This window comes from Diachasmimorpha longicaudata, chromosome 17, assembly GCF_034640455.1.
Source record: "Diachasmimorpha longicaudata isolate KC_UGA_2023 chromosome 17, iyDiaLong2, whole genome shotgun sequence".
Taxonomy (NCBI): domain Eukaryota; kingdom Metazoa; phylum Arthropoda; class Insecta; order Hymenoptera; family Braconidae; genus Diachasmimorpha; species Diachasmimorpha longicaudata.
Window position 1 is genome coordinate 5,445,338 of NC_087241.1, and position 14,506 is coordinate 5,459,843.

At 39.9% G+C, this 14,506-nt stretch overlaps 2 protein-coding genes across 2 annotated transcripts in view; one reads left to right on the forward strand and one right to left on the reverse strand.

The window, feature by feature from the left end:
* Nucleotides 1–13,473, forward strand: part of LOC135170560 (guanylate cyclase soluble subunit beta-1) — a 69,313-nt gene extending 55,840 nt beyond the window's left edge. The window contains exons 6-18 of the mRNA XM_064136510.1: nt 272–345; nt 2,588–2,688; nt 2,836–2,954; nt 4,094–4,249; nt 4,318–4,471; nt 4,651–4,805; nt 5,607–5,735; nt 5,807–5,889; nt 7,431–7,601; nt 8,225–8,462; nt 8,696–8,836; nt 9,057–9,214; nt 13,112–13,473. Coding sequence (XP_063992580.1) covers nt 272–345; nt 2,588–2,688; nt 2,836–2,954; nt 4,094–4,249; nt 4,318–4,471; nt 4,651–4,805; nt 5,607–5,735; nt 5,807–5,889; nt 7,431–7,601; nt 8,225–8,462; nt 8,696–8,836; nt 9,057–9,214; nt 13,112–13,241 — 1,809 coding nt within the window. The 3' untranslated portion in view covers nt 13,242–13,473. The remainder of the gene's footprint in view (nt 1–271; nt 346–2,587; nt 2,689–2,835; nt 2,955–4,093; nt 4,250–4,317; nt 4,472–4,650; nt 4,806–5,606; nt 5,736–5,806; nt 5,890–7,430; nt 7,602–8,224; nt 8,463–8,695; nt 8,837–9,056; nt 9,215–13,111) is intronic.
* On the reverse strand, nt 9,198–12,427 carry Stops (slow termination of phototransduction). The gene is made up of 2 exons (XM_064136515.1): nt 12,213–12,427; nt 9,198–11,988 (listed from the first exon to the last, which is right to left on the reverse strand). The coding sequence occupies exons 1-2, from the start codon at nt 12,340–12,342 to the stop codon at nt 11,087–11,089; spliced, it is 1,032 nt and encodes a 343-aa protein (XP_063992585.1). The 5' UTR covers nt 12,343–12,427; the 3' UTR covers nt 9,198–11,086.
* Nucleotides 13,474–14,506: the final 1,033 nt, after the last annotated feature.

Consider the following 14,506-nt stretch of genomic DNA (forward strand, 5'->3'; position numbering starts at 1 on the left):
AAACAGCCTCAATGTTTTTGACAGAGCCAAAGTAGCTACAATTTGAGTTCATTATTCACCAATTAATCCCTGAATTTCTCAACATTTTTAATAGTTGAATAAATGTACGCCTATTCGTTGACTTAACCACTGCACGGAGGCGAACTTTCCATAAAAATTCTAGTACGAGTCGTAGGAAGAAGGCATTATAATACGCCTGTATGTTAAAGTTGGAACTACTTGCTTTATTACAGTGGACTAATGTTAATAAATTCATTGGTTACATGCGCAGTACGGATTTGTGAATTATGCCCTGGAGCTCTTGGTTGTGAAGACGTTCAACAACGAGACATGGGAGGCAATAAAGTATGTAACCATTTCCCCGTATAATAAATATTAAATTGTAATTCTCATCAAACTGCAACTGTAATTAATGTGTGAGTTTTAAGTGGTGTCGACTTTTCACGCGAGAAATATTATTCATGAGAAATTTTTCTGTATTCTGTTGCTATATATCAGGGGTTTTGGGGGTTGAGTACTTGCTGAGTGCTTCTGCACTCGACGCGTGCACTCACGTGCCCACGTGGAGGTGATTATTCAATGAAAAGTTCTATTTTCTCCCCGGTGGATATTTTTTTTCACTTTGTATCTGGGACACTTTGCGGAGTCTCACGGCTTCCACGGTGGCATGAGATAACGATGAAAATCTAGTTTTCCCGCGGCCGATGCTCAAGGCGAATTTAACTCCCCGGTGGCCATTAGGTAGCGATCATTGCGGGGCTCGTGTGACCACCAACATCGATTGATTTTCCGGTTAATGGACTCGATACTCGGGCCTCGTTTACGAAAGAGAGGGTTGGTGTGGTCTGGTTCGTTGCGGGGAGTCTCCGTGTCTCGTGGAGGGTTCAGGGAGAATTTGACTGACAAGCGATTGGATGACTAGGCAAAAAGCAAGAATTAATGGCTGATTTCTCAAAATTTCTGCGAAATAATTCAACGAGAAAATTTAAAAAGAAATACGTGCACAAAGACAAACTAAAAAAATCCTAACTGCCTCTTTCACGTGTTTATTCCCACATTACGTTAATGAATCGAATGTACAAAAAGTGAATTAAATTATAACTGATGCGGCAACAATGGGGCGAAGGTGGCCGCCGTAATTGTGTTGTAAGGTCAGTGGAAATTACCCAGCGAATGAAGCCCACCGAGAAAACTCATAAACTCGCCTACCCTCGGCATAAATTCCGATAAATAATTAATGCAGCTCTCCCTGTACCAGACAAGAGAAGGCCTATTTCGTTCCGGAGGTTTATCTCGCGCGATACCCGAGGCTTCTTCATGAAAAGATTTTTTCCCTCATTTTTTCTTCGCACGACCGTTATGATCTGCATTGCCCCAATATCTATAAATCTCCTCTCCTTTCTCGTCGCAAAAGGACAAAGAGATGAAAGTGGAAGGGTGAAAGGGGTTTTCGGATTAAACCTGAGGCAGGAATAAGTGCCAGTCCATTAAGAAAATAAATATATTTTTGTCAAGAGCATAATTATGATTTCTGGCATCTTTTGTGAGGGTTAGAGGAAAAAAATCTCTCTTTGGGAAGGTATATCCCCAATGAGTGGGAGGAGTTGACGTACAACTGCCCTCGTTGGCGGTTTAGACGGGTATCTTATGGAGTGGGTTTCGTATTTTATACGATAGAAGTAGAACTCTCCTGTATGTTCCTTTGAATAATGCCTCTGTCATTATAATGACGCAGTTCCACTAAGCAGCTTTCACCACCCTCCCATCTCCACCCCGCCCCTTTCAACAATGTTCCCCTATCTAGTCTTAAAAGTTGATGGGAGGTATTATATGTTTAGACCATTTGCCTTCGTGACTGGCACCTCAGGTAGAAACTGACGATTGCGCTACCATTAGCAAGACTTTTTAATTATTTATATTGTACGTTAACTATTAAGGAATTGTCGGGGTAATGAAGGAGCTTTGTCAACAGCGATTACATTGTTCTATCACACGAAGAAAAATATTTAGTTATCATTATATCATTATACACGTAGTGGCCAGAAAAAATGGAATAAGATAATCCTTAAACCGTCAGTCAATTTCAGTTCTGACTCATAATTCTCAATGACTGTGATGTTCCTCCCGATTAGCTTGGAAGACGTAATTTTTACGACTCTTATCTCATACTTTTTATTGCACAATTCTCTTCGTGTAGTACAACTTGACATTTCCAATAAAATTCAATCGTCAAATTGAAGAATTATTCGATCCTTCAAGGCTGTACCGGTTTTGAAATTAAAATCATCTCAGTAAACAATGTTTTACGGTTTGCACACTGATATTCCAAAATAACGACATTTCACTCCGGCATTGTTACTCGAGTAATGGGCCGTAACACGGGCTATTAAAGCTTCCATGTCCATAAATCTTTGATCAAATATTGCCTGGTTCGGATCCAGTGAAGGAAACTTTTATGGAGCAAGTTTATCTTCTGATGCAAAAACCGAATAGTAAACCATTGTTGAGTGTGGGACCAAGGGAAGGCGATGGTATTGCATGAGATCCCGAAGATAATCCATAAAAATGTTTCCCACTTTCTGCGCAGGAAAGATGCCGCTGTCAATATGGAGGGACAGTTCCTTGTCCGGCAGATCTATGACGATGAAATCACCTATAACATCATCTCCGCGGCCGAGAAATTGCTCAGTGAGTGTGACCGTTGTTGGGGGTTACACAAATTACTACTCTTGACACTGAAATTTTTTTTCTTTAAATTTTCCGTTCCAAGAAATAATTACTCTTGAATTTTTAATGTTCAGGTAGTGATTATCCATTTTTTTCGTGAACTTTCAGAAATTCCAGCAAATCAAATTCTCGAGCTCTTTGGCCGCATGTTCTTCGAGTTCTGCCAGGACTCAGGGTATGATAAAATCCTCCAGGTCCTGGGTGCGACTCCTCGCGATTTCCTCCAGGTAATAAATTTAAAACTCAAGTACGCGCTATTCCCCTGGATATGGACGATAGGATAATTTTTATAAAAAATTCCTCTCCCCCTCGGGACGGACGAAAAATCTGTCCAAGGAATGCCATCGTCAAATTTTAAAAAGAAATATTTTTGCGATATTGGAAATCCGCGAGGAGTGGACAGAATATCATGACTTTAAACAGATTTTTTCCCCGTTATCGAGCCCCTCTCGTAATTGTATTGAATCCATATATCTGGTGAGTGGTAGGGGGAGGGGGAGGAAAAACCATGAGGGAGATTTGAGAACCAGATACCACCCTCCGGTGGTTACGGAATTCTTATACATATACAAGTCAAATAGACGACCGTTTGGAGATTGAATTTCCCTCTTTTCTTTCTCCTCACTATCTCCTTTCCATCCCTTCTCCACCCTTGGCTTTCTCTGGGAATCTAAATCTGGAAGTAAATCACCAGGAATGAAACATCGCGGTGGAGAGGATACGAATCGGATTATTTCATCCAATTTCCTTATAGCGGCTGCACAATGCCGAGTGGAAACATGTCAAGAGTAACTAGACCAATCAGAGAAAAATAAATGATGATTTACGTGGCTCCCTGTGTTATTTGCAGAATGAGGGGGATGAAATTCATGGTCTTTCCCCCCCAGGCAGTTCACCACTCAACCGGAGAATAAATAAATAAATCCAATTAAATCAATTAAATTCAACGATTTTGTGATAACGAATATTTTTCGTGCCATTTGTTTCAATGGGTTGAGGGTACTGGTTAGTTGGGTATAATTGGCTAGGAATTTTTCATCATTTGTGACGAATGTGAAGCGATTAACTCGATCTTCCAGATAGTTAATCCAATTTTCAAAAAATTAATCAATTGATAAAATGTAATCAATGAATTGCGGGGACAAAAAACAGTCTCACTTGTGATTGAACTGATTTTGAAGGTACAATTGCGAGGGAAAGGCGGAAAAATTGTGCTTCCAATTAAGTTGTACTCAATTCTACTAGTACTTAGAGACCAGTAATTAATTCCCCAAATTAATTCCTCTAATATTGATGGTTTCCGAGTGTGATTTAATTGAATTATTATCGCAACAACCACAATTATGCATGAACGATACTCCTCCAGAATTTGGATGCTCTCCATGACCACTTGGGCACCCTCTACCCCGGGATGAGAGCACCCTCGTTCCGTTGCACAGAGAGACCCGAGGACGGGGCCCTCGTCCTGCACTACTACTCAGATCGCCCGGGCCTGGAGCACATTGTCATTGGAATAGTCAAAGTAGGTCTAGCACAGGTAAATGAAGTCCGGGATGAGAATAAAAATCGATTGGTCCTATAAATCCCCAGACTGTAGCCAAGAAATTACACGGAACGGACGTTGACATGCAAATACTCAAGACCAAGGATGAGTGCGATCACGTCCAATTTTTGATAACGGATACCTCAGCTCCTGGGGTCACCACCAAACCCATCACAGCTGAGTTGGAGACGTTATCAGTTGGTAAAGCTTTTAATTGAGTTACTTGCTGTTATTGAAACTTGAAGGAAAAAAATTCTTTATCATTCAAATTTATTCTATCTGCCTCCAGCACTAAATCAAAACAATTATCAATCAATTTCAAATAAACTTGAATAACAGAATCGTAAAAAAATTGCGTAATTATCGCAATATTTTTCTAGAACCAAAGGTCAGCCCTGCGACGTTCTGTCGAGTATTTCCCTTTCACCTAATGTTTAACCGTGACCTAACGATAGTGCAAACAGGCTGCACAATAACCCGAGTTATTCCTCAAGTGACAACTGGGAGCTGTAAACTCAGTGATATCCTGTTGACAGTGAGTAACAACAACATTTCATTATTTAACTTTTCTCAGCTGCTCAGTGGCCTCTACGAGGTACCTTGACATATCGCCGACAGTTCTATTGAACCGTTACGTGAATTATGTAGCCACGGTGATCCCCCAAATCCACAAGTCTTTCCGCGATAGCACCAAGAACATAAGTTTTGTGTGATACGAAAAAACGCTGGGGCGAGCGACTATCGGGACAGAGTGGGGTCCTTTCCGTTCGATATTTGACCATCAATGGAGTCAATCATTGGTGTCGACCGGAGGAGGTTCGCTTGACGTTTGGGGTTGTGTGAAAGAGATGAAAGGGATGTTTTCTAGTCTTCCTATCTCTAATGGGTCAAATATCGACGCTTATGTCAAGTAAAGGACCCCCTCGCCAAGCCACCAGCTGAGTTTATGCGGAAGGAATAGATATGCTTTTTGTCAAGATAAATAAACCCATAATCGTGTTGCGGTGAGGATAAAAGATTTAAAAAAAGCTCTCCGTGTTCGCCAATATTTCTATCGAAATGGGAATTTAAGTTCGATGTCGTGTGAGCGTATAATCATTTACCTTAGTCATGGAAACGTTTGATTGGTCCGAATTTGCTGAATAAGGCGGAGTGGTTTGGGCGGAGCAGGGGGCGGGAAGGAGGAAAAAGAGAAGAGACATGTAGGCTGGCTTCGAAAGCTTTTTCATGTGAGGATCACGAAGTTGTAAACCCTTTTGACCTCAGTACCATCAGTCATTCGAACTGGCTTTAACGTGATAATATTAACCTTCACTCTGTGGTTTTCCTTTTCCAGGTCAGACCGCACTTGGAACTCACATTTGAAAATATTCTATCGCACATTAATACTGTTTACGTGCTTAAAACAAAAAAGGGAGTGATGAAGGTGGAGGCGTCCGAGGAATTCTCAAATTTACGATTGAAGGTAATGGTTATCGAGTCATTTAATTTGGTGGAAATTCTACGTGTAATTTCTCAATTTTTTCCGTCGTTTAGGGCCAAATGCTGTATATACCAGAATCTGACTTAGTAATCTTCCTGTGTTACCCAAGCGTAATGAACCTCGACGATCTCACAAGGTAATTTTCTCGTTCAGTGTGCTCCCCCTACTTTCTTCTTTCACTATTTTATTGTCAATTGAAGCGATAAATGATGAAAGCCCCGTAGACATCCCACGAACTTTGCAATTTTATAGTTTCCCCGAAATCCTATGAAAGGGTCACAACAAAAAGAACTGACCCACTCTCTCCTCACTTCCCTCATGCAAACGCCCATCTACTTGTCCATTATAACCATGAACGAGGTGAAAGTACTTCACGTCACTTTTCGTTGTAACCTTCGATATTTTATAACTGGACTCACGTAGAATGATTCAACTCCTTTAACTTTAGCGTAATTTCTTCGTGTCCGAACTTAAAGGAGCACCGAGGGGTGAGCAGGTGCATTTCCCAGAAGGAAAACCCTTCCAAGTTGGGTAGTAATAAGTTTTAAAGTGGTTGACGAAATTTATGTGACACGTGCTCGGAGTAAAGGGTACAGGTTTATGGTAAAAGATAAACTGTTTACATTTTCTTGATTCCAAAAATTTCGTTGGGATATTTTCGGAATATGGGAAAACTTCACGCACGTTTATATTTATATGAAGCATGATGTCACGATTGCGTCGCGAAAATTAATGGTTCAAATATTTTTCGATTATTTTCAACCCTTTCAAACTGTGGTAACGTCAATGCAGTTGCCCATGCTGCACAGCCATAACTTCTGCAGGGAATACTCAAAATTTTACAACCGTCCCCCCAAGTTGAATTACTAGTGTTCCGAAAATTTTGATTAGACTGTCCGCGCAATTTCGTTCTATCAACAGCGTAGCCTGAAAAGTGGAGCAAAGATCGAAATACACGAGCGAACGTTGACAAACAAATTGAATCGTGAATGCATGACGCCCCCTTGATATGCGAGTGCCTATTGCAGTTGCCTGTTGCTTGGTGCAATGTCATCCATAATTCGATGAGACTAAAGTGATTCCTCCTATAATTCAATATTGCCCCTCGCCACCGTTGCATCTCCTGCATCGCATTTTCCGCTTGAGGGTACGCGAAAAGAATATTAAAATATTTTTTACTGTATGAACATCGCCCTTTTTAATACGCGCAATTCAATGCAGTGCCATACTTGCCAGACATTAAATTCCGCCGGTTAAAGTAGCAATTTTGAGGAGCATTAAAAAATAACGATGGGGCAGATGAAAAAATACCAGTGACAGAATTAGAATATGACAATGACCATTTGAAAAATTACTATGTAACGTAGTAAAAACTGTGAGAAGGTACAGTAAAAAGTGATAGCTCAGAAGGTAAGATTTTATTCCTCACTAGAAAAATTTATGAGCATAACCGTAATTTTTAATTTCGTAACTAAAAAAATATTCGCCCTTTCCTGAGTTTAATATGCAATATGAGAGCAACCGAAGGATTATTTTCCATTGTCCACTCGTGATCATGTTATATATGATATATTTATATATATACAGTTCTCTGCGTTTCAGGACAACGGAAATTACGTGAATAAACAAGACGCAAATAGAATGGAAACGTTAAATTAAATCTGTTGTTTCTGATAGACGCGGTCTCTATCTGAGTGATGTGCCACTTCATGATGCTACCCGGGATCTAGTTTTAATGTCTGAACAATTTGAAGCTGATTACAAACTCACGAGAAATCTTGAATTACTCACTGATAAACTGCAGCAGACTTACCGGGAATTGGACGGGGAGAAGCAAAAAACTGACAGGTAAATACCTGGGATATGTGCCAATTTTCTTGCTACATGTTTCTAATGGAGAAATGGAGGGGTGAGGGGGGAGAATATGACACCATCTCCACCAGGAAATTTCTGATTACACGAGTACTGGGAGAGAATTGAGTTTCCTACGCTGGTTGATTCGATACAGCTGGTAATATGGACAGAGCGGAGAAGAGTGATAGATATTTTCTCCGTCTGTCTTTCTGTCTATTTCGTTCGGGCTTTATGTAATGGGTCATGTAAAATTGAATTCAACTTCAGTGAAGTCAACAGAAATTTACTTATGCCAAATGAGCTTTTGTTGACTTATTTCATTTGGGTCGTGTGGAAAATATCGTTGGATAAATAATTCACTGAAGAGGGGAAATTTAAACGCAAATGAACACATTTACGTATTCAAAATTAACAATTCTTAGAACTTTCTGTCGGTCATCACTTGAAATTCTCCACGAATCGCCAGAAAAGTGTCAGACCAGAAAAATAAAAGTTGTGAAACTTTCCCATTTCTCCACCTGAATACTCACATCGATTGTTCTTTGCCATCATTCACGTGAAACTTTCCTCTGTCATGCTTAAAAACCCATTAATTCTAATTCATCAACTTTCAACAGATTGCTGTACTCAGTACTACCAATATCAGTGGCAAGTGAGCTGCGACACTCAAGACCCGTGCCAGCTAAAAAATACGATTGTGTAACACTTCTGTTCTCGGGTATCGTTGGCTTTGGTGCATATTGCGCTGCTAATACAGACTCTAGTGGCGCCATGAAAATCGTCAATATGCTCAATCAGCTTTACATAGCTTTCGATGTTCTCACGGATCCTAAGAAAAATCCCAACGTTTACAAGGTAATAATAGGCTGTCCACTACCCAAGAAAATAACATCGTAATATTGAAAATTTGCAAATCTATTTATTTATTTATTTACATCCCACAATTTATGGGTATATATAGAAATAGAAAAACGAACTGCAGGAGTTATTTACAGTCACTTGCAATCGATGAAAAATGAACTGCTGACTGCAGGCAATTGACGGCGTAAATCGATGAATAAATTAACGACTCATACTGTTGCATTCAGGTGGAGACTGTCGGTGACAAGTATATGGCAGTCAGTGGATTGCCTGAGCCCTGCAGGAGTCATGCTAGATGCATAGCGCGACTAGCTCTCGATATGATGGATCTTGCTACTGATGCAGTGCAAATAGACGGTGAACCAGTGGTACGTATTATGCCAACTCTGAATAACTCATCTGAACGATCAGGCACACACTCTTCACCATTTCCCACGCCTCCAGTGTGTGCTCGTTTACCTTTTTTTCTCCTGAGGATACATATTTTTTTTTACTACCTCCCGGTCGTAACGAGCCACTGGAGCTTTGGGAAAATGGCAAGGTGAAAAAAATATCAATCTTTACTGCAACTGACTGATTGATTCCTAGAAAATCACCATCGGCATTCACAGTGGTGAAGTTGTTACGGGGGTTATTGGACATCGTATGCCACGCTATTGCCTCTTTGGTAACACGGTCAATCTCACGAGTAGGACTGAAACAACCGGGGAGCCGGGGAAAATCAATGTTTCGGAGGATGCATACAGGTAAATTGAGGAAATTATGTCATTTATTCTCAGGGACTCGTTGGGAATTTACTAGGGATTGAAATATTGAGGGCTATTACTTGAAGATTTCTTGTATTGCAATTGGAAATTTTATGAACGGTAGGGATCGGTCTTAAGAGATAATCTGTCCACGATTAGTTGCACAGGGGAACATAAACTGGAATTAGGAATCGTTGAGGAATTTAAATATGAAATTCTCATTTTCCAATGGGAAATCAATTCTCCACATTCTCACTTTGGCTTCGATTTAGTGTCAATCACTCGTTTACTTATTGACAGCTCGAGAAAGTTACGTTTTTTTAACGACCATGAAAATTTTAAATAGTTCGAATCATTCAATTTAAAAAATGGAAAAATAGGTCGAACTCCAGGAACAGATCCAATTAAATTTTAATTGGCATGAAATACAAAACTAAATATTTTCAGTCCTTATTTCGTTTTGATTGGTTTTTATCCTCCAATGAACTACGAAAATGGTGAGATCACGTTTCACTTTCAAGATTGGTTCCATATCCATTCTTCCCAGATTTTTTTCAACGCAAAAGAACATTCACAGGTTCATTCACTTCTACGAGGAATATTTTTACGCTCTTCACTGTATTATTGAGGTTTATTATCCTCATTGAATGGCAGAATTATGACGAATATTACGAGCTAACAGTGCAGCTCACAATTTTTCGAGGTAGTTACATCATTTTTATGTTTCAGTACTTGAATTTTTCGTGGATTATTTATCGTTCATTTTATTGTCGTTCGAGGAAATATAAATCAATTATTTCAATGAACATTGCGTCGGGTTCTGCGCTGTTACAAATTTTTACTGCAAAACGATGGTGCTAAATTTATGATTCAGTTACATTTTCTGAATGAGGAATTAGAATTTCAAATGAAGAATTTAATAAATATTCTCATTTTTCCCATTGTCTCTGGTACTTCAAGTTTTTGCGCTCCTGTCAGTCCTTTGTTAAGTGTATGAGAATGGGAGAACAATGACTTTCAGTAGGGATGACAGGACCGTTCATCCCCAATCTTTTTCATTCTTGAGACAGTCCACCCCACACCCACGCCCCCCTCACCGTTATAAAATATTAAAAATTATTTTCACAGCAATAACAAATATTTTTTCGTTCTCCCCTTTGGGGAATAAAATTCGCAACCTGTCTCGAAATCACACACGAATGATGTTTAACAACTCCATTACGTACGTGCAAGCTAGTAAAATCAAAGTGAGTGAGAAGTGGTAGGCTGTTGCCAGGGTGAAAGGAGAATTATATGGCTAAAGTTTTGAACACCTTCGTTATTCCTTGACTCGCACTAAGTGACTGTTACGCGTGGTATTTCGTGTAAAACTACGTTCGGTTTACTGACCTCGAAGAAATTAAAAGGAATCCAACTACAAACCCATAAACAGGAAAACAGCAACATTCTAATAGAGAGTAGAACCCACATGGAGTAATTTTTATACTAGAAATTCTTTCAACAACACTAAACAAAATTTATTATCTGAAGAATATTTATTGGTAGAATTCTACTCTTTGCATATTCTCCAAATTTATTTCTGAGGCAATTTTATGAGTCAATTATGTAGTAAATATTTTTAAAGTTGAGGAAATACCCCGATATCGTAAAAAAAATGCCACCACCATTTTCCGTAGTTCATAAAATTCTCAATCAAAAAAAAAAAAACAGATATTTCCCTCCTAACTCTCCCTTTCCGATAAATTTTCCGGCCAATTTCCCCGCAACTGTAGTTCCCTTAACATGTTGATCCCCCGATACATCTTCGACAAGCCCCAACAAATTGAGGTAACAAGTTTAATACCTCCCCCAAAACAATTCCCAAAAGCATCCCTAGTCATAAAGCAAATCCAAATAATTTTGTAGTGTCCTGGGTATCTGGAGAGTTTTAATTCCGTGTGGTAACGCCCAATTATCAAACAAACACTGTCTTATTGTACATCGGCACAAATGTCTGAGCTCAGCCGGGCAATATCCACTTCTGTCGGCTCTCACGAAATTCCTCTCCACTAAATTGGGAAATTGTTCCCACAATGTCACACTCTCGACTCCACACACTTCGGCAATGTGGCTGGGGGTTCTAACCGATCCTACAGTCACTGTTCGGAGTATTAATCTCAGGCAGACCAACAGATTCTCGGGTATAATGCGATTGGGCTCGTCCTCAGTCTCGTAATCGCTCAATTTTGTCAATAGAATTTCCAGAGGTGTTGGAGAGAGTTTATCCGATTCGGTGTTGGCGCCGTAGCGCAGCATAATAAGGAGAATGTCCGGTGCTCCATGCTGGACAGCTACTCTCAAGGGCAATACTTGACCGTACGACTCCATCGGAATATCGATAAACCGTCGTTTGACTGAGTCCAACTCGCACTTGTACTCCAATCGTCCCTTGACAGCGTGATCCAGAAAATAAATGAGACCGCGGATGTTGTCGTCCCTATTCTCAAAATCACTCTTCCAACCTGACAGAAAGTGGGTCACTCTTATTCCAAATATTGCGCCGACAAATATTCTCTCGAATGTTTTTTCACAGTAGTAAATATCGTTCAATAGACGTGATACAACACGGTTATTATTCAAACTCCAGTCGTAACACAATTTAGCCGCGACGTATAAGACGTTGTGGAATTTACCCAGGAGGCAGACTGAGCCGTTCTCCGACATTGTGATGTTGTGGTAACGCAAGGCCGATTTTACTATTCTCTCACACACGTCACTGGTATCGAGACTCTCGGCTTTATCAAGAGAAACAGAAGTATTTGGATTAGATCAGATGGAATTCAGGGGTTCAGCGGTGAAATTTAATTGGGCGAGTAGAATGGATTTCTTAATTGGATGATTATCTCGTAATTAATGGCTCTTATAGGGGAATAATTATATTTTTAATGGGGAAACGCAATTATTGCGATTGATCGTTGGATTTTTTTTTGTTTATATTTATATTCGGCTGCGGTGTTACCTTCTGAGACACTGTTTATCACGTCCGAAAAATACTTGACGAGTTGACGGCGCTTGTGACGAGAGGCCAAACAATCACGCTCCATTTCTTCGAATAAACGGTCGAAGTAACAGTCAATCAAGACCTCCATAATTTTCTCCCTCGATAGAATTTTGCTTGTGGTTTATAAAATACTTTGAGCAGGCTTTTAATGACAGGCTGTGGAGTTGGCTCGGGTTGTTCAGTAGGGAATGAAGTACGCGAAAAGTGGAGGAAAAAAGAACAACGGGTGAACTCGAGTAATTTCATTAGGCGATAAGGTAGAAGTGCAAGGGCTTCAATCTTGGGTTTCAAGGGAGCTACATCATTGTTACGTTGACACTCGCACGAAGCTAGAGGAGATTATTACGGCTCTTTTTCTTCTTGTTTATTGCCTTATGTCTCTGCTGAGGACTTACACAGATTATTGGAAAACGATAGTATTAATATCCCAGTATTTCCTCAACCCTCCATCAAGTTTTAACAATGAAAATACAAAAAATCTACGTAAATGTCAGTTTATATTTTCCTAACGTCAATCAAACATCCAATTTGAATTGAAGTTCCTAGAAGTCTCACTATTGTCTCAAACAAGTTGCAAAAACATCAAGTCTCCATAAATCAATGATTTGTCTTCGCAACAATCTTCAATTACCAGCAATTTGATATCCATCAACTCCTGTTTACGACCCTTGAAACTCTTTCCCCCATTTCCTCCCATAAATTTTCAACAATACATCACCTCTGATGATTCATCACCTTATTAACTGTCTTATCTCTCATTTTCGTCTGCGCTTGAAAACTCCAGCAACGTGAAACATAGGTAGACCGTGAATCTGCATAGATATGAATCATCATTAAAGACCGTATTAATATTTCAGGTACCTCTGCATGCCCGAGAATCAGGACCCGCAGTTCCTCCTGGAGTACCGCGGGCCCGTTACAATGAAGGGAAAGAGCGAACCGATGAACGTCTGGTTCCTATCACGAGAGAGGGAATTACCGTCGTAAAAATAATAAGGATTAAGTGTTTTAATAAATGACAGCATTCTCATACGACTCACGATCCTATTATCCTCTCTCATACTTTCTGTCTTCTCCTACGACCCGTTAACTTGTGCGATTAAAACTTTCACAATAGCAATAAGCGATGATGAGATCTGCGTAAGGATAAGAGAAAAGATATAAATATCATCACTAACTCTGTAATGGAACACAATAAAAGTAACATCTGACGTACAAATGACGCAGGTTTGCGCGATCATTTTTTAGTTGTTACAGTGGTAAATCAAAAAAAATATCGTACAACTTTGCTGCTCGTCAGTTCGGTGATTTCCATTGTGAGAAATCACTAAAATTGCATATTCATGGGAAATCTATACGTCTTTATTATAATGGAATAGAAATTTCGCGAATAATGTGGTTGCACTCCTCATAAAAGTCACATTAAGTTCGACTTAGTAAACCTCTTATGTTATTTTTTCCTTTATTGCAGGACCAAACCTGTGCAACTCAACTCCCAACTTCCACCTCCCAAACCTGTGCAAGTCAATTGAAGACCCCTGAATACTCTTTGAAAATATCCTGCGGAAATCGCTCACCACCGCCTCCCTGAGATCCATTAAAAGACTCCTGAATGGAAGGAGACAAAAAATCCTTTGAAAAAAAAGTAAAAACCAACATTACCGGACAGCCGATGGAATGCGTAAGCCATGGGAAGGTGCAACGGAACCTGTTTACCCCTCCCCCACGCTACACCACCCAGCAAGTAACTCAGAATACCTTAAAAATATTGCATACAAATATATTACCTCCTCAAACGCCTGAAATTGCGATAAAAAAATTGTTCTCCACGCGAAAAAGTAGTCGATGGGTAATTATAATTTACCAGGAAGCCGGTATGTACTTCTCAACCATATAAAAGCAACACCCGCGGGGTATAATACACCTCCGTAGAGGAATGCATACAAACCCAGCACTTATAACTGTCCTCCATCGGTATGCTGTTATAGGTCAGTAGATTATGCGCGTTGAAAACTCTTTCACCATTTGTTTCCATTCTCCACAAAAGTCCAGAGCGGGTGATGATAATAAAAATGAAAACAAGAGTGGAGATAACTATCGGCGGTCTAGAAGCCACTTACAGAGAATCACAGCATGTACGTCTCCCGCGGATAAGCGGATTCCACGAGTGACTTAATGATATTCAAATGCCACACACTGTTCTAATGATGTTATAGTCCATTTTATGATTAGATGACCGCTGGCGTCATTAT